The 19,035-nt window shown below is 44.9% G+C and overlaps 2 protein-coding genes across 2 annotated transcripts in view; one reads left to right on the plus strand and one right to left on the minus strand.

Annotated features, from left to right (window-relative positions):
- Positions 1-17,250, minus strand: part of EXT1 (exostosin glycosyltransferase 1) — a 268,648-nt gene extending 251,398 nt beyond the window's left edge. Inside the window, exon 1 of the mRNA XM_033126112.1 lies at positions 15,677-17,250. Within this exon, the coding sequence (XP_032982003.1) occupies positions 15,677-16,638 (962 nt within the window). The 5' untranslated portion in view covers positions 16,639-17,250. The remainder of the gene's footprint in view (positions 1-15,676) is intronic.
- Positions 16,407-17,327, plus strand: LOC117033734 (homeobox protein Hox-D9-like). Its single transcript, XM_033125996.1, has one exon. The coding sequence runs from the start codon at positions 16,806-16,808 to the stop codon at positions 17,325-17,327; it is 522 nt and encodes a 173-aa protein (XP_032981887.1). The 5' UTR covers positions 16,407-16,805.
- The last annotated feature ends 1,708 nt before the right edge of the window (positions 17,328-19,035 follow it).

Below are 19,035 nucleotides of genomic sequence, written 5' to 3' on the forward strand. Positions count from 1 at the left end.
CTGCTTACACGTAACATGGTATGGAGGTTTAGCACCAGCGGCTGTTGATAACGCCATCCTAAAAGTCGTCAATTGTTAGTAGCCGCAGGAACTGTTGAAAGTAGCAAGTTGTTCCCTGCTATCGCTTCCAGCTTTGCTAAGTGCCCCATCATGATGGGATCACCCAGTTTGGCTACCTGAATTGGTACCGGAGAAAAAAAACTAGTTTTATCTTCCTATCTTGCTCCGTTTTATCTCAGAAAGTCATTTCAGGTGATCCCACTGGCACATCTGCCACCTTTCTAATGCGTTTTCAACAGGCAGGAAAAAGAAGATCCATGTGATTACTCAGCTTCACAGAACTGGTGGGAAACATGATACTTTTGCAAAAGGAGAAAGAATTTTTTTTAAAAAAACAAAGTCATATGGGTGATGTGCATCCTTGGTTGAACATCTTAACGGGAAATGAAAATCTATTGCATTTTGGCAACAGTTACAACAGGTGGTTGGAATTCTGGGCACTTGCCAAACCACCTTGAGCTTCTATATGACTGGCAAGCTACTGTATCATATTGCACATTACAATTATAATGAGCTGTAAACAGATAGGTCAAATGAAAGAAATGAAATGAAAACAATGGTAAACACACACAAGTGGTAAGTCTGAAATTATCGGAGTCTAAAAGTCTAACGTGGTATAACGGAACAGACAAAATAATGACAGTAACAATGGTTATTTATTGAGTGCTTACTATGTACCACGCACTGTTCTAAGTATATTACATGTAATATTACTCATTTAATCCTCACAGTAACAACCCTGTGAAGTAGGAATTATTATTATCTCCACTTTACAAGGGAAGAAAGCAGAGAAGTAAGACCCCCCAAGATTTCACAGCTATGGCAGAGCTTCTATTGCAAATCAAGCGACCAATCTCCAGAGCCCATGTGCATAAACGCCATGCACTGGATGGCTGGAAGTCAAGAGATGTGTGTTCTATTCCCGATTCTGTCACACGGGCCACATGACCTTGGGCAAGTTGCCAAATTTCCCTGGATCTCATTTCTTTATCTATATGATGCAAGAATTACACTAACTCGTCAAAGTCACTTCCACATTCTTATTACTTTTCCCTCCAGACAAAACTATCTGACACCATCATAACATGACTGAACATCACGCTTCACTCCTCAGACAAACACACAACAGACATAAAGATATACGCTGTATGTACACAAGCAGCAATACGCTCATAGGTCTCTGCACAGGAAAAGCAGACGAGGAAAGCTGAGGCCTAAAGAGGCTCCGTCGCCAACATGCCCTAGAATATCTACTTCATACTTTGAATTGAAGGCTGCTTGTTTCTTAGCTTATTTTTATGGGAACTTAAGATTTCTTCTGACAGCATTACTTACAACAGCTAAGACATGAAAACAACCTAAGTATCCACCAATGGATGAATGAAGAAAACATGTATCACATTTATGTATACACATTACACACACACACACACATACACAGAATACTATTTGTGACAACATGGAAATCCTACCATTTGTGACAACATGGATGGACCTTGAGGGAATTATGCTACGTGAAATAAGTCAGACAGAGAAAGACAAATATTGCATGATCTCACTTATATGTGGAATCTCAAAAAAACTGAACTCATAGATACAGAAAACAGATTGCTGGTTGCCAGAGGCAAGAGGTGGAGGGATGGGCGAAATAGGTGAAAGTGGTCCAAAGGTACAAGCTTCCAGTTATAAGATAAAGAAGTCCTGGGGATGAAATGTACAGCATGGTAACTACACTCAGGCACCGCACAACAAGTTTTCAGTCAACAGCAGACCGCACCTATGACAGTGGTCCAATAAGATTATAACGGAGCTGAAAAGTTCCTATCAACTAGTGACACAGTAGCCATTGTAACATTGTAGCGCAATGCATTACATGTCTGTGGTGATGTTGGTGCAAACAAACCTACTGTGCTGCCAGTCGTATAAAATTAGAATACCTCCAATTACGTACAGGACATAATACTTGATAATGACAATAAACGACTATGTTACTGGTTTGTGTATTTACTATGCTATACTTTTTCTCATTATTTTATAGTGTACTCTTTCTACTTAAAAAAAAAAAAAAAGGTTACTGTAAAACAGTATACCGTGTTACACCGGTAGCAGCCTCACACATCTCGTGTTTACCAAGTCTCTTTGTTGCATCCTTTTCTCTTGTGCTTGATTTAATCTCATGTTGTTTTGTACAGTAACAGGCTGTACAGGCTTGTAGCCAAGGAGCAATAGGCTATGTCATGTAGTCTAGGTGTGTATAGAAAGCGATATTATCTAGGTTTGGGTAAGCGCGCTGACGTTCGCAGTGATGAAATCACCTAGTGACGCATTTCTCAGAACAATTCCAGTCGTTCAGAAACACCTGACTATACAGATAATAATACTGTATTTTATATATGAAAGTTGCTCAGAGAACAGATCTTGAAAATTCTCATCACAAGAAAAAAAACTGTAACTATGTGAGGTGGTGGATACTAACTAAACTTGCTGAGGTAAGCATTTTGCAATATAGACAGACATATACCAAATCACTATGCTGTATGCCTAAAACTAATACAATGTTACACGTCAACAGTATCAATACAAAATGATTTACTTTGATAGTTCATCTTTTTTGCCCTCTTTCATCCTACAAGCGACATTCAGACATAGCTAAGTTTAAAATAAGTGCAGGAAAAATACTACTCTATCTTTCAACTGTACTAAACATTCAGGAATATAATTTTATCTTAACATAAAATACTGTTCAATTTTTTAAAAATATGTAATATAACTCTACATTCTAAGTACAGAAAATATTATACATTTCTACTTTTTGAATCAATAAAAGACTGACTGCCCTACAGGTTTGCAACATTGCACTTGCATACTTAAAAATGCAGTTATAAAAGGTGTTGCTTAAAGGTGGCTTTTTTAATGCAGTGTGAATTTTAAAGGAGCATGCAGGATATAAGAAATGGTGTTTTCAAGAAAAATTTATTCTCTGCCTCTCAGCAAAGCAAAAGCATTACAGTATTAGAACCCCTCTGATTAGATTTTTCAGATTGGTGCAGATACACAGACCTAAAAATCATTTGGGAAAATGACCTTACCAAGCTTTGTAAAAACATAAAACATAATTCAGACTTAATCAAGTGTCACAGGATTGCTACCAAATCTGAATCCATTTTATAAAGACCTACTAAGAAGCCAAGTGATAGAGATATATCCTCCATTTTATCTACATACCTTGAGTCCTTTGATGCAAAATCCCATACAAGCTAACACAAACAAGCCAGGTTTTAAAGGCAGAAAATGGAGGCCAGTGGGAGAAACAATCGTACACCTTCCCTCTGCTTTTTCTTCCCCTTTGCTTTTTAATTAAATGGTAAATCTCAATATGAATTCATCAGAAGTCTGATAGCTCAATTAAGCACTATGTTATTATATACTCTGGAGCAATGCTTCAATATCAGTTAACATTGCTTGGATGTAACCTGAGCAAAAAAAAAAAAAATGTAAGCCAAAAGTTATATGCAACCAACCATTTGGGGAAAAAGTTGCAATTAAGGAGGGACAAAAAGTCCCAATATCTACAGACTGTTAAAATTAAATGATAAAAAGACCATAATGGTTTCCCCTGTAAGAAATTCTTTAGATTCATATTATGCAGTAAACCCCCTCAGTTCATTTTAATTTGGTTTCACTGATACTCATATCCAACAGAAGAGTGAAAAAAGAAAAAAGAAAGAAACTATCTTGGGGGAAAAAAGGTTTATTGGCAGAAACATCCCATTTGAAGACAAAAAAAACTCTCGGTGAATCAGCAAATGATGCAAAAGAACTTAGAGGATGCGAGGGAGGTCTGTGCTATAAACCAGACAGTGATATCTACAGAATTCATCCTTTGAATACATGATCAACAGTGGTAACATTTCCACTGGTTAAATAAATGTAATTTCTTTTTTCATTTATTCACACTGGATACCTCGGCACAGTGCTAGGCTGTGACAATACATTGGGGAGTGAGCTCAATGTCACTTTCCCAATGACATTTGGGTTTCCCTTCCCCTCCATAGTTTAAACTGCAGAACCTTCACCTCCACTCTCATCATGCATCCACATCACCTTGGAAGCTTTTTAAAAACCTGAAACTTTATGCCTAGAGAGTCTGACTGGCTGGGAGTAAGGCCTGGGCCGCATTAGATAGGGATCCACTGCCTTAAACGCTTTCCATTAGATGCTTTTCTTCGCAGCATCTAGCACCTTCTAATGAGCCATCAGTGGCGTGGTATCAGCTTCCAGCCACTAGGCAATAAACATCCTGAAGGCAGGGATGTGTCTGTTTTGCTCACTGTTGAATCCCCATCCGCAGTGCCTGCACATAGTAGGTGCTCTATAAGTATTTGTTTAGTAAACTAATGAAAAGTCAACATGAATTCTCCCCTCAGGACCTGTACAATCTACTGGGGAGACGGAAAAACAAATAGCTAAATGAATAGAAAACCACAGCTGCAGCAAGTATTACACGTTCTATAAGAGCACATACCAGGAGAATTTGTCCACGTCTGAGGCTATCAAGGAAGTGACTCTGGAAGAGGTAACATATGGAGCTGGGGGGTGGGGTGCAGCTTTTCAAAAAAGAGAGCCGAGGGAGACAGAGGAACAATGTGGCTCTGCCACTAGGCTGGTGATGGACAGGCAGGCTGAGCGGGAGCACTCTCACCTTGCTGTCCTGTGACGCACTACCAGAAGCCTCCGGGGCTAGTTCAAGTACACCGGCGGCATGGTCACATCTTTTATCAGCTGAGCTGTACATGATTTCCACCCATCTGTCAGGGTTCTGGAATATATTTAGGAAGTGTGCAATCCATTCTATACCTCCTCCCGTCAGCCTCCATCCTGGGCACCCCTGGGAAGGTGGAAAACGCAGGCTAATGACATGCGCCCCAGCAGACCTGCCCGGGGAACCCCTCAGTAACAGATCAGATGTCCCCTCGCCCTCTCATGGGCACCTCCCTTCTCCAATCCCCAACCGCCATATGCCCCAATACCTCAGGCAGGCGGGCCAGACTGATCCAGGGCCATTTTCTGTACCTGAGCCCATGGCCCTACTCATTCTGGGCACCTGTCAATCAAGAATCACTGGCATCACAAGCATGCACCACAATACCAGGAAACCTGACTTCTCCTCACAAGTGCTGAGAGGTGCCATAAAACCTCAGAAATCTGAGTCAGCGGCCAGCACCAGGACCCCAATGCTAACTCAAAGGAGACGGAGCCACGGGAGAACTTGCTAAGCTTGGTAGAAAGTTTTCAAATGGAGAATTTATTCTTAGGAGTCCCCAGAACACTTTCCTGTTCACCGTCTGGGGAAAAGGAGTTGTAAACTGCATTCCTGTTGCTCCGCTTTCTTCCACAAAGGACAGTGTACACAAGTGATCACGCAGGGTCAACACGGCACTGTGGGGTAGTCCATTAAATATTTACAGAAGCTCAGGTTGGTGACAGGCACGGGGCTAGGTGGTGGGATTTACAGGCAGACTCCAGAAGTGTCTGTAGGACAGACACACTCTCGGGCTCCGGGCCAGCTGTTCTTAAATGGCAGTGCTTCTTTCGTTCTTCTGGCCGTTACATTTATAATTTCCTGGCCTGCTTCCTTGCATTCGGCTTGCCAGCTGTCCCTTCTTCCCAGATCTGTCTACAAGAATCCCTCTCTCTTTAAATTTACTGCTTCTCATCTACTGCGCCCGGCGAAACCAGATTGCCAAACTGGTGAGAATTGTGTCCCTCTAAACTTAAGATGAAATAAATGCTAGGTGAGAAACCCAAACGATACTCTCTATCCGTCAATCACACTGTGATTGTGTGGCCTTCCTGACATCAGTTCCAGCTGTGCCGAAGCTACGGTGAAGAATGCAGCTTCAGAAGTCAGGTGATCTCGGGGCATACCCGAGGTGCGTGCTCTTAGGAAAATCACTTTTAAAGCTTCTCCGCCTCCATTTTGCATCTAAAATGAGTATCTTCCTGCGAAGGTGGACACCGAGATTACAGAAGACACTCCTGCTCATGACTCAACACACACAGTTCACGCTCAAGAAATACCAGCTGTTATTGTTACCATCATCAACGGGGCTCACACAGGTCAGTGCCAACAGGATATGGCTTCAACAGCACCTGCCACAGCCAACTTCCCCCAACCACAGTCCCCTGTTCCAGGAAGCCACTTGAGGCTGTTCTTTGCAAAAGGACTGCCACTAATTAAATCAAGAATGGCCATGTGACGGGGCAATCTTTTCAATGATGAGGTCACATCACACCTAAGACCTGGCCTCCTATGAATGGCTCTCCCAGAAGGAGTCGTGGTCACAGCAAAGCAATCAGGATGGCTTCCTCCAGGGCCTGGAAGAGAGGATTCAGAAAAGACTGGCCAGGGGTTGAAAGACACACCCAGGAACACTAGTGCTAGACAAGGGAGCTACAAAGGCCCAGAGGGGAAAGAAAGGAGCCAGTAACCCCAGGTATTGCGCTGGATCCTAAGAACGTCCTGGAACCAGTTCCAGCTCACTATGTTCCATGTCACCTCACAATCGATCCTGTGACGTACTTAAGGTGGCCTGAGTGATTTTCTGCTCTTTGCAACCTAAGAGCCTGTGAGGCTACTGTGTACCTGAGCTCCTTGCGGATGAGGTGTCCCCCCAAAGGTCACCCTCAACTGATGAAGGCATCAAAGTCAACTGCAAAAGGGGTAACCTGCATTTTTAGAGCAGTCAACCAGGGAACTTGGAAGATACGGAGTCACGTAAGTGCCTGACTGCCCCCACCTGCTCCCACCCTGCGCCACCCCACCTGCAAGCTCCAGCTTGAAGGACCCAGGTAGGTCTTTCCACGGCCCCCACAAACAAGGGCTGGGCTTCCAAGGCACCGGCCACAATGTCCTGCGGATTAAGTATCAAGGAAGAGATGAGCAGAGTCATTTCTGTGGCCTATTTGATAACAGCGAAGTTGTGACACTAAGCGAACCGCGGAGGTTGGTTAGAAAACGGCTGGAAGATGGTTTTTAATAATAACAACACCTTGTAGACCACATCAGTAGTTACTAGGTACATTCACACCCTTCACTTCATTTGAACGACCCTGTGCACGAATGTTGTGATCCCCATTTGCAGACGTGGCAAGTGAGGCCTACAGGACTCCGTGTGGGTCAGTTCCTTCCCTGACGCAGGGTCGCGGGCTCTCTTCTAATGAGATTCCCAGAAGACAAGAGGGCACATAAAATGAGGAAGTACAGCCCCACAAATCTCACTGCCATTCAAGGCAATTACAGTGCAAAAGCCCTGACACAACGAGGCATACACTGTAGGTTCCCTTTATTTTCTGTCTCAGTTTTTTAATCACTTGCAATCGGGCTTCATTTCCACTTGGAATCCCAGACCTTCCTTACCTGGATGCCCAGAGGTGAAGCCATGCCCCAATTCACCGCCAATGGACCATGGAGTCAACAATCAAAGAGAAAATAGGAAGAGGGCCTTGATTAACTGACACAGTTAGCTAAAAGAATGACATCAACCTAGGTTAAGCCTGCAGGTTCTGAAACCCAGGAAAGGCTGTATACTGCAGGGAGAAAGAAAACGCATGCTCAGTAAGAAAGGCATGGAGGTTTATGGCTCCAACAAAAACAAAACTTCAAAGGAAACAGAAGTTGTGGGAGCTTCAAAGACCCCATGTAGGACCAATTAACACCTACAAATGTTTATCTAAGCAGCCATTTAATGGTGGCTACTCCACTGAAATGGGTGCTTGGCCTCACCTCAAAAAATAGCTATTCTTCCCAAAAGACTGGGTTGGGGGTGAGGGAGAGGAAGTTCTATGTTGGTTTCTGAGAGAGATCCTGCTCCAACAGAAAACAAATACTCAATACAGTAAGATTCATCACAGACTTATTTATTAAAAACAAACCAAAAAAAAAGGATGATGAACAAGTTAAATCTCTAAGAAAATGTCAATGGTTAAATAATGAGTTATGAACAAACCTATGAGTTATAAACAAAAAAGCATCATGCAGCCCTTAAAAATCATATTTTAATATTTTAAGAGGATTTTCCTATTTAGTCAATGAGGAAAATGCTTTTTTGGATACTGTTAAGAAAAAAAGCAACATTCAAAAATACATTTAAAGCCTGATTTCAAGTTGATAAAACCAACAGACAAGAAAGGTGAGAACGAGCAGGAGTTTGCTCCCTGCGGTGGCCCCAGATCCTGAGCCTATGTGTCTGGCACAAACAAGGCACTTAAAGAAAATGTACTGAATTCATTATTTACTTACTATTAATTAAGTAGTGATTACCATATCTATAAAAGGCACTTGGATCTGAGCAATAAAAAGATCTAATCATAGAGCAGTCTATATACAGAGGGTGCCAAAAACAATGTATACATATTTTAAGAAAGGAAAAAAGCGTATTAAAATTGCAATACTCCATAGATACCAATAACCAAAGATGAACGCAAGTCACATTGCACTTCTGCAATGACAAGAAGTGCTCAAAGTGGTTCCCATCAGCGTCCAGACACTTCTGATGACGGCGAACTACTGTTTGAGCAACGCTGACCCAAGTGTCCACTTGTATACATTTTTTTTTTTTTTGGCATTCCCGATATATGTGTTATAACAGGCCGACTACACCATTTAATAATAATAGTAGGGAGCGCTTACCATGGGGATTAAAGAAGAAATTTATGTTCATATTCACATCGTCTGAGTTTCCCCAGTTTTCCACAAAGGCTTTGCATATAATGTTGATAGTTTTCTCAGCACCATTTTTCTGTAGGGAGCCTGAGGACTTGGCAGCGTGGTGGGGTGTGTTCCAGAAACCTGGCCCATTCTGTCAGAAATGGAATCTTCCCGCGGTTCTACCGCTTCCGGTGGCTCACACTGTCCACCGGGGACAAGAGTCACTGCTATCCCATCTCACCATTCACCTACAACTACAGAGGGCACCCCTGCACGGTGCGATCAGCAAGGGCAAGGTCATACACGGTTGGTTCCCATGCCCACTTTTCTTAGAGGAGTTCTAGGAGAGAATCAAAAGCGGAATCTACGTAGACAAGGTTATAAAGCTCCTAGAGTAGAAAAGTTGGAGGAGCTCAATGCTTTACTGTCAGACTTAGGTGCATCTTGATCACATCTCTGAGCCAATTCCCACCCCCTCGAGGGAAACATGCTTATAAGGGACAGCAATGGAAATCAGATCGGATACACAAACACATGAATTACACTGAGCTCACTAATAACTACCATGTAAACAGGTAGACATTTTGTTTGATTCTTTAAGATGGTAATAGTTTGTGGAAGAAAGAGAATGGTCTCGGGAATCTAAGACCCTGGTTAGAACACCGCCATGGATTCCCTAGATGTGACTTTGGGACTCTTCACTGTCTCCGGGCCTGCATTTCAATCTGTAAAATGGGGATTTAACTCACTTCATACTGTTGTTGAAAGGCTTAAAAGAGCCAATGAAGGTAAATTTAAGTAACAGGCATTCGATAAGGCTTCCGGATTTGAGGGCGTCTCCTGTTTATTAAAGGAACATGGTCAGAGGTGAAAGGGCTCTAAGTAAAAGCGCTTTGTCCTTAAGCTCATGGGGAACACCAGCTCCCATGTTCATGTCTGAACATGGAACATGTTCAGAAGACAGCAGAATCCAATGACCACTTAGCCTGACCTGGCTTGTTCTGAAGAGGCTGTGCTGAAAAGTGAATGTCATGAGGTAGACGCAAGCCTCAGTGAAAATGGGAGAACTGGGAGCCAGAAAACCTGGCCTTAGTTCAGCCACTTGCAAGCTGGGCAGCCTTAGACAAAGCACCTCACCACAACTGGCCTCAGTTTACACACCTGTAAAATGGCCTGTCAAGACACCCTGCAAGATGGGTGTGAGGCACAGCAGCCAGACCCTATCAAACACAACCTCTGATGTGACATTAGGGTACTCAAGGTCATTGCTGGCAGGTGTTTCTAACAAGTGTTCTGGAGAGGCACATCTGCCTTCAGACAAAGAGAACAAACACCACCTGAGGGTGTGACAGCTCCTCCTTTGCCAAGTCTGTCCCATCCAAAGCTGCTGTCACAGTCATGGGGACCAAAGGTGGCCTCCCAGAGACAGGGCCTGTGGAAGCCGTAGTAGCAAGCCATTTTCTATATGACAAAATCCTGCAGGCTCCTCACTTAAGTCACAAATTCCACTCTAAACCTTCGTTTGGTGAACTGCACTCAATCAATATGCAAACGTCCCTAGAAGTAGCACACAACCCCCCAACCTATACTCGTAGGGTCCTTATACCTGAGGCTCTCATGTATTCTCAAAAAGGCGAGTTCAGAGGAGGTGAGAAAGGGGGAAGCAGAGAGAACTAGAACCTCAGTGAGAGACGTGCTTGCCAACTTCATACTTTTGCACAGGAGTGGCCCTATCTGTTTTTAAACTGTGCTTATGTGGTTTATTTTAGAAATGCTTTGATACACCTGTTGGGGAAAAGGTGCTAATATTTTACATTTAAAATGTGAGAAATATGGGGCGGCCGATTAGCTCAGTTGGTTAGAGCACAGTGATCGTAACACCAAAGTCGCCGGTTCGATTCCCACATGGGCCAGTGAGCTGCACCTTCCACAACTAGACTGAAAACAACAACTTGACTTGGAGCTGATGGTTCCTGGAAAAACACACTGTTCCCCAATATTCCCCAATAAAAAATAAAAAAATTAAAATTAAAAAAAAATTGTAAGTAAACTATTGGAAACAAACAAACAAAACAAACAAAAACTGAGAAGTACAATTTCTACCTTTCATTTTGGAGGAGGAAAACCGTCCTCTAAGGTTCCTTGCTGGACCACGCACTTGCTCAGGGTGTCTGCTAATACAGTCTGGGATAATGAGGAATAAGCAAATAATCATTTAAAAATTACTGTGTCTTGTGCACAATTTCTTTTAGCTGTAAATGCACCTGAATGCAACTTACCATTCAGTCAATTCCCAGCTTAGTCCCTAAACTTCTTAGGGCCAAACTGAAAGGTCCAAAAAACTCCTAGACTAAAAAGCTCCGGGACTGACATCTTGACATCTTCGTTAGCAATGAAAAGCAAAACGTAAGCCCTAGAGCAAGAGTTTGTCGGAGGATGCCCTTCTTTAGTAGGGGCTGTGTCAACTCCTAAAACTTTATAACAAATTGTTACATGTGTGTTTTGTTTTGTTTTGCAAAGTTTGTCCAAAGTCTTCATCAGCTTCCCAAAGGATTCCCAGAGAAATTCCCTAAGAATCACCATCAATAAGAGTCTAGTGTCTGCAGAACTTGCAAGTGTGTCTGTAACAGACAGTGGAAGATTGTAGGTCAGAGGGAACAATTCAGAAGGTTTGAATGCTAGGGCTACCCCTGCCTCTCTCTACCTAGCTTTCTGACTTGAAGCAAATCCCTTAAGAACATTCAATCCCTCAGTTTCCAAACCTGGAAGATGAGGATGTTGGAGCTGAATGATCACTTAGTGTCAAGACCCTTAAAAATACCAAGATAGTGAGGTAGTTTCAACAAACACAGGAAAAGATGTCCAAAAGGCTGGCACAGAATCCTGCCTGTTCCCAGAAGAGCTGCTTAAAATATTCACGACTGCTTTCCTTGGAGGGGTCAAAGATAGAAGCCACCTCTCATTTCCTTCTCTTTCTTCTATTTCAGAAAGCCGAATTTGAAGTGTCACAATAATGCCCTGTGAAAGGATTGCACGATGAAATTCATGCCAAAAATACAGTGATTCTGGCAGGATGCATAAGAAACTCCAAGAACGTAAAATAGAAAGAATTTCTGTAAAGCCTCATTACGAATCATCTAATCACTGCAGCAACTTATTTTACTCAGTGTCATGTACATCTGTTAATATACGTACCTGACGAAAATTAATTATCAGTGTCATAAAAATGGATGTTTTAACATAATTCTGGAATTCTGGATAAAACGTACTGCTCTCTTACAAAAGTGTTTTTCTTTATTCCATGTCGCTCTCTATACTTTTAATAACAAATGTCTGATTTTCACAAAAGTGCAGGTGAGATGAATGTCCTCGACCATTTAGCACGAGATCTTTATTGTCACATAACATTAAATTTCACTAAAAGTAACTTTTTCTTAGTTGATACACTTGCATATGTCCTATAGTATCCTAACTGAGCCATGATATCCTAAATGTTCAATCTAATTATCAGACCCCGTAAGTCCAAACCAAATTTACATATGGTTGCTTGTGGCAGCAAATTAAACTGAAGCTTTTTCAGAGGTACTTGCTAATAAAAAAAAAGAAGTAGATGAAAACTGATCGTGTTTTTACACGCCACAACCAGATGAATGCTTAGAGCACCCCTGAAGGAGTCTACAACCCATTCCGCGAAAGGATAAACTAATATTCAAGGTAACACATCAAAAGTCACACAATGCGTCTCTGTGCAAAGTCCAACTTCAACGACTGCTACAGACTACCTTCAACATCACCTCCTTCTCTAGAGCCCTGGAGAGATCAGCATTGGATTTCTGGAGTTCTGCATCTCGTAGATGCGAGGCAGACTTACAGAAAACATCAGCATAGGAAGCATAGTAGCTGCTCTCCCTGGAGAACACAACAGGCATTACTTCCTCTTCAAGAGCATTCTGGCCACATTACAGGGCTCATTCTTTTCTTTTCTTGCTTTTCTTTTCTTTTTCTTTTTTTTTTAATTTATTGGAGTGACAATGGCCAACGAAACTACATAGGTTTCAAGTGTACATTTCTATAACACCTCATCTGTTTATTGCATTATGTGTTTGCCACCCAGAGTCAGTTCTCCTTCCATCACCACATATTTGACCCCCTTGACCCTCTTCTACCACCCCTCTCTTCCCTTTACCCCTTGGTAACCACTAAACTGTTGTCTGTGTCTATGAGTTTTTGTTTCTTTATTTGTTTGCCTTGTTCCTTTTTTGCCTGCAGTTTTATATCCCACAGTTCATGAAATCATATGGTTCTTGACTTTTTCTGTCTGACTTATTTCACTTAGCATACTAATCTCAAGGTTCAGGGCTCATTTTTCACCTTCGTGTATCCCAAAGTCAACAGTAAAAGGACATCATGTTTGCAAGCACCATTTCACAGAGTTCTGACAACTCAATAAGAGGAATGAGTTAAAACTGCACATAGACCAGGCATTCTGCAGCACCATCCTATCCTAGTAAACAAGGTTAGAACTGGAGAGTGTGCAAAAGGCGGACAGTGAGAAAAACAGAAGAGACTCCACTCAAGAAATCCCCGCTCCCCTGCTCGGGAGAAAAGAGAGAAAACTTGCTTTCCTAACTCAATGCCACTTTTCTGATGAGGCCCAAGTCTGAGGTCCTGACCCCTTGTGGCCTTTAAACATCAACCAAAACAAGGGTAGGGTGTGGGTGTCAGATTTCTTGGCTCAATCACAAAGAAATCAAAAATTAAATTTAATTAGCAAAAATTAAAGTTTCTAGGAAACCAACTCCTCCTTCTTTCATTGCCAATCTCTAGAAAAAGCTTCAGCAGAGGCTGTAGAGATTTAATATTTATTTTGGGAGTAAGAGGGTAAAGGAGGTAGGACTTTTTTCTTGGATTGAGGGTGCTTCCCAAATAAATGTATATTTCAAATTTCCTACGGGAAGAGCTCAACTCCAGCGCCTCTAGAAAAATGAAGACCACCAGGATCTTGCTACAAAAGTCGGTGAGACTTGCGTTAGAAGACACTGAAAGAAAGGTTAGACTTCATCTCGAGTTACTCCACCATAAGCCAGACAAAGAAATTCCTGAAAGGCTATAAGCGTTTTTTTTCTTACAAGCACCCACCGGGATAGGTCAATGTAAACGTCGTGTAAACAAAGCAGTTCATCACGAACCAGTTTGTTTCTTTTGTGACAAAATTTTAATCCATTGCAACTGCACTCAAAATTCACATATAACTTCCCCTGAAGAAGAGTAACATACAGATTCCTAATTGACACTAGCCTTAGGCTTCTCTTATGCTTGAAAAGCAAGGTGTCGGGAGTTGGGGAATCTGAGTGTGGGACACTTTCTCCTCCACTGTCTCCGATCAAGTACAGGAGGACTTTAATGTCCCTTCCAAGCACTCCTACAGAGGCCCGAGTGTCTGAGGAAATCCACAGACAACAATAAACCTTTCATTTCAGGGCCTCTATCCCATCATACCCCTTCCTGCTTCCCTGTTCCAATCAGGTTTGTGAAGCGTTTCCCCTATTCTACATTTCATGAATCAACTGCAAAATCTGCCAACCTCTGCCAGTTCCTCTTGTACTCAGCTGAGAGGTTCCCCTTCCTTCCATGGGTAGCACAAGGCTGCTCTGGTTCTTAACTGGCGTAACGTGGAAATGCACTGCAGGAACTCACTACCTCTTTCACAGCCAGATACAAGTGAGTCTGGGGTACCCACCCCATCTACTAGGAAACAGACCCGCCAAGCTCAAGTTAAAGCAAGTTTGTGACTAGGTTTGACCCCAAATCCTGTGTGTCAGTTACTGTCAAAGAGAAGGAAAAAGGAAGAGTGAGAAAGGCTACAAAGTAAGCAACTCAGTGACTTAGCAACTGGGACAAAACGTGCCTCACTACAGAGGGAAAGGAGGCTTCACAAGCCCATTCAAAGAGTAACAGTCTCCGATTTACATGCAAATAGACAGACAAAAGGGATAGGGAAATCTAAATTAGCAACTGGAGTTTACAGCAGTGGGGCTGAGGCCCAGATTTTAAAAACAGCTTCTCCTAGGAAGGGGACAGGCTATATGCATACAAACAAATAGACGTGAATGAATGAATGAATGAATGAATGAATGAATGAATGAATGAAAAGAAAGAAAAGAAAGAAAGAAAGAAAGAAAGAAAGAAAGAAAGAAAGAAAGAAAGAAAGAAAGAAAGAAAGAAAGAGAAAGAAAGAAAAGAAAGACAGACTCACAGGCCACCCCAACCAACTTATATTCTCCCTTCATTAAAAGTCAATGCCATGGGGGTAGGAAGAGATAGGCACAGAAAGTTTAGTAGCTAAAATCAAAACATTTCCACTGCTAACAGAAATATAAGGCTCAAGTAAAGATAACAATTGGAGCCTAGGAAGATCCCAGGGAAAGCAGTTCCCCCTGCTTGTGAGAAAGGCAAAGAAAGCATCAATCTTGGGGGAAGGTCTCCAGACTGTGGGTGGATTCAGAGCCTCTTGGGGTCCCTAGATACCACCCGCCCCCCTCCCCCCCACAAACACTTTCCCAGCACCTGCTGGTGAAGCAGTTTCCAAACTTGGGTCAAACCCACACCTTTCACAGGAGACACATGGCCCTGAAGGTTTTCCAAGCAAGAGGGAGACACTGTCACCTACTTGGCCCAGGAAAGTGCTCCAGGCTTTTCTGTTTGCCCCAAGAGCTCTAACTCTGGGTCCCCAGCTCCTAGCTGCCAGCTCACACCTTGAACCGGCAGCTGAGTGCCAGGCTCAGAACAGGAAGGACGAGTACAGAGGGGTCCTACGCCCCACCCGAATGCCCCAATCTCACACCTGGACAAGGTGGGCAGGGCCCAGGGCTGATCCGGCAGAGACCCCCTCAGCCAGCCACTTACTTCTCATACTCTGTGTTGTCTCTGTCACAGCGAGAATCCTTGTGCTTTTGCCAGTCTTTGCCATGCTTGCAGGTTGTGAGGAGCAGGACGTCCTCCCCGTTATGGACGTGATATAAGGCATTCCTGGTGTCTGATCCTATCCCTGTCAGGTACCTCTTCCCCTTGAAGACCAGCATGTACTTCCTGAGAGGAGGGATGGTGTTAAACTTCAAAAACCCCCTCTCCCCTCCTGTCCTGGGATGATCCTTAGAAAAGAGGGGAATAGACACATCAAAGTTGGGTCGGAAGTTTTCAGTACTGATGCTGGCTTTGGCCAGCATGGCCTGGCCGATGTCAAACCCCACGTCCTCGGTGTAGTCAGGCCAGGTGCCAGAATATAAATTAAAAATTAAATGATTCCTACCATTGTTCCACAAGTGGAGACTCTGCACTTTGGATCTCAAATTGTGCACATACTGAGGTGACAACTGGTCTCTGTCTAAAGTATCCAGACTCAGGACAAAGAGGCACGCCTGGCTGGGGTCCGAGGTGTAGAACCTGGAGCCCTCGATGGCCGCTAGAATGTTTTGGTAACTTTCGGCGATTTTCTCCCCTTTTTGCTGCGGGTATACGTAGACTTTGAAGCCGTTTTTCTTGCAAAGGGTGAAATCGAAGCAGGACTCCATGCGGCACCTCTTGCCTTTGTAGATGCTCGAGTTGGCCTCTCGCTTCTGCCGGGGGGAAATGTGCACGTTGGAATTCTCATTTTCCAATGGATCCCAAGGAACGAAGGGGCGCAGAGCGTCCGGGAAGCGGGGCCAGAAATGGTCTGGACTCGGATGGTGCAAGCCATTCCGACCGCTGGGCTCTTCTCTCCGGCTGTGGCTCCTCGATGCCCTAAAGTGCAAGCCTCCGAAATAAAACAAAAGGGCGAGACAAGAGCCAGCTGAGAGCAGGATGAAATAGCGTTTTTTGGCCTGCATGTGTCCTGCCTGGGTCAAGAGGATTGTAAATAAACACAAGAATCACCCAAGTTTCCCAATCAACACTTTCAGCTCCAGTCCGCCATCTTCCCGCCTGTAAAGACTTCAAACTCTCCGCTCCCACCTTCTCTGGATGCCTTTCCCCAAGCCGTGGACTGATCCAGCGCATGTGGGCGATTTCTTTAACTTTCTCCCCTTCGGTCTTTCATCTTTGGGCTGCACAATGGACGCAAGACAGCGGGGCTGAATATTTCACACCCAGGGCGGGCGAGCAGCGGACTGTAATTTTCTTGCATGCAACAAGACGGAGGAAAAGAAAGAGAGGGGGGGAAGAAAAAAAAAAGCTCCCGATGCCCAATCAATGGCAAGACGAAGTGATTTCCTTGCCTCTCGGATTCCTCACGGCAGCGTGGAGAACGAGCCCCGGGAAAGCAACTTCAACTCATCCGCACTCCCGTGCAGAGCACTCGGGTTCCAACAAGTCAGCCGAGCCCCGGGCTCAGCCGGCTAGTGCATCTTGCAGCTGGGGCGCCGTAACCTCACAAATCCCTGCATCTCTCTTTATTCCCTTCTGCAGCGGCTCCAAGACTCCGGCGGTGTTTACTCCTGCGCTCGCGGGGCCGGCCCCCGGGACGCGCGGCGGCCCGGCTGGAGGCGGCGGCGGCGGCGGCGGCGGCGGCGCTGGGTGACGGCGGCGGCGCGTCCTCCCCGCGGGCAGTGCCGGCCCCGAGCGGCGCTTCGCAGGGCCCCGCGCGATCGCTGCCGACCGCCGCGTTCGGTCGCCGAATGTTACCCGGTTCTGAATGTTACACTTACACATTCCATTCCCGACACGACAGCGCTGACCTCATCCATCCACGCAGCCCGCGCTGCCATTGGCCGAGCGTCACGTCCGGGGTGGGCGGTGCTTCCGCTGCGCCCATTCATAACCCCCGGCCGGCGGCCGAGGCGCCGGCGCGGCGCGGGGGGCGCGGGGACTCTGGGTGTCTCTGCCGCGGTGGTGGCGGCGGCGGCGGTCGGGAGGGATGGTCGTGGGGTGGCCCCGGGTAAGCCCCGCGGCCCCTCGGGTCACCCGGGCCTGGTCCCCGGCCTGGGACGCGCCGGGAATTAGCGCCGCCCGGAGGAGGCTCCCGCGGCGGCCGAGGAGCCCGGGACCGGCCGGCGCTCCCCCGGGCCCCGCTGCTCGGGTTGCCCCGGGCGCCCTGGAGAATCCCGTCTCCTCGGCTCCCTGCCGAGAGCGCCTCCCCGAGCCGGCGGCTGGGAGTGTGCGGGATCCTAGAGAGGATGCTTGAAAATGGAACAGTGGGACGAGCCCGAGGGGTGGAGGAAGAAAAAAAAGACTTCATGGAAAGCGATCGCCAACCAGAAATATGCCTCTCCCCGCCCACCTTCTACCCTCGAGGCCCAGTATTTTTTATTTCCTACCAAGCATTTAAATAGGTCCTTTATTCCCTACATAACCCATCCTTTGTTTTTCCTTCCCCCAAAGAGACACCCCAAACTCCAAGAATAAAGAGGAAATGTTACAATCCAAAGGACTGATCCCATTGTTACAATTCTTCGTGTCTGTGCTGAGAGAAAACACCTATCCTAAATCCTCATTATCTTCCTGAGCGTCCTTTCCTCACTTGCCCAAGCCCCTTTTATAGAAAGTCTATTCTGTAGAAAGCATCCAAGAAACACACACACACACACACACACACACACACACACACACAAATATATTTTCTAATGGCTGAGGAGAAACTGGTTAATTTGTCCCACTCCCTAAAGTGACGTTACTCTTTTTGTGGTGATGGTGGTTTTTAAGATGTCTCTTAGGATGGATGACTAGAACTGCCAACTGTCCCAGCTGTACAAGGGAAACTTGAAGCAGGAAATGATTTTATTTAAAATTAGTGCAAGATGGTTGGTCCTTCCTTCAACTGTCCTTCCACACCCCCAGGGAACTTCACTGGACATTTCAGATGAAGACCTGCAGTCCCTCTAAAGGTGTTCCAGGACCATAAAGATGTGTAGGCTCCCAAACTGTTTCAGGTCCAAGCTGAGCTCCCCTGGCCTCCAGCCTGACTTCTGCTTTACAGAGAACACCTCCCACCCCGTTGCCTAAATGGCCCCGCCAAGCTGGACAAACAGTTGCCTAGGGCAGCAAGCTGTTTAGTGATTGTTTATTATGGGAGTGTCTGAGAGCTGGGGACAGACACTTCCCAGCTTCCCTCAGGCTGCAAAAAAAAAAAAAAAAAAAAAAAAAAGCACAGCCCAGTGGGTGTGGACCAAGGGCAAAGTTACAACAAGGCAGATTGAGTGGAAAATTTTAGACATTTGTTGTTTCAGATTTATTTTAATAAAGTGAGGAAGGGGCATGGTTGGGACATTACTGTACATTCCTGAAGCCTC

The sequence above is a fragment of the Rhinolophus ferrumequinum genome, chromosome 14 (assembly GCF_004115265.2).
Source record: "Rhinolophus ferrumequinum isolate MPI-CBG mRhiFer1 chromosome 14, mRhiFer1_v1.p, whole genome shotgun sequence".
Lineage (NCBI taxonomy): Eukaryota > Metazoa > Chordata > Mammalia > Chiroptera > Rhinolophidae > Rhinolophus > Rhinolophus ferrumequinum.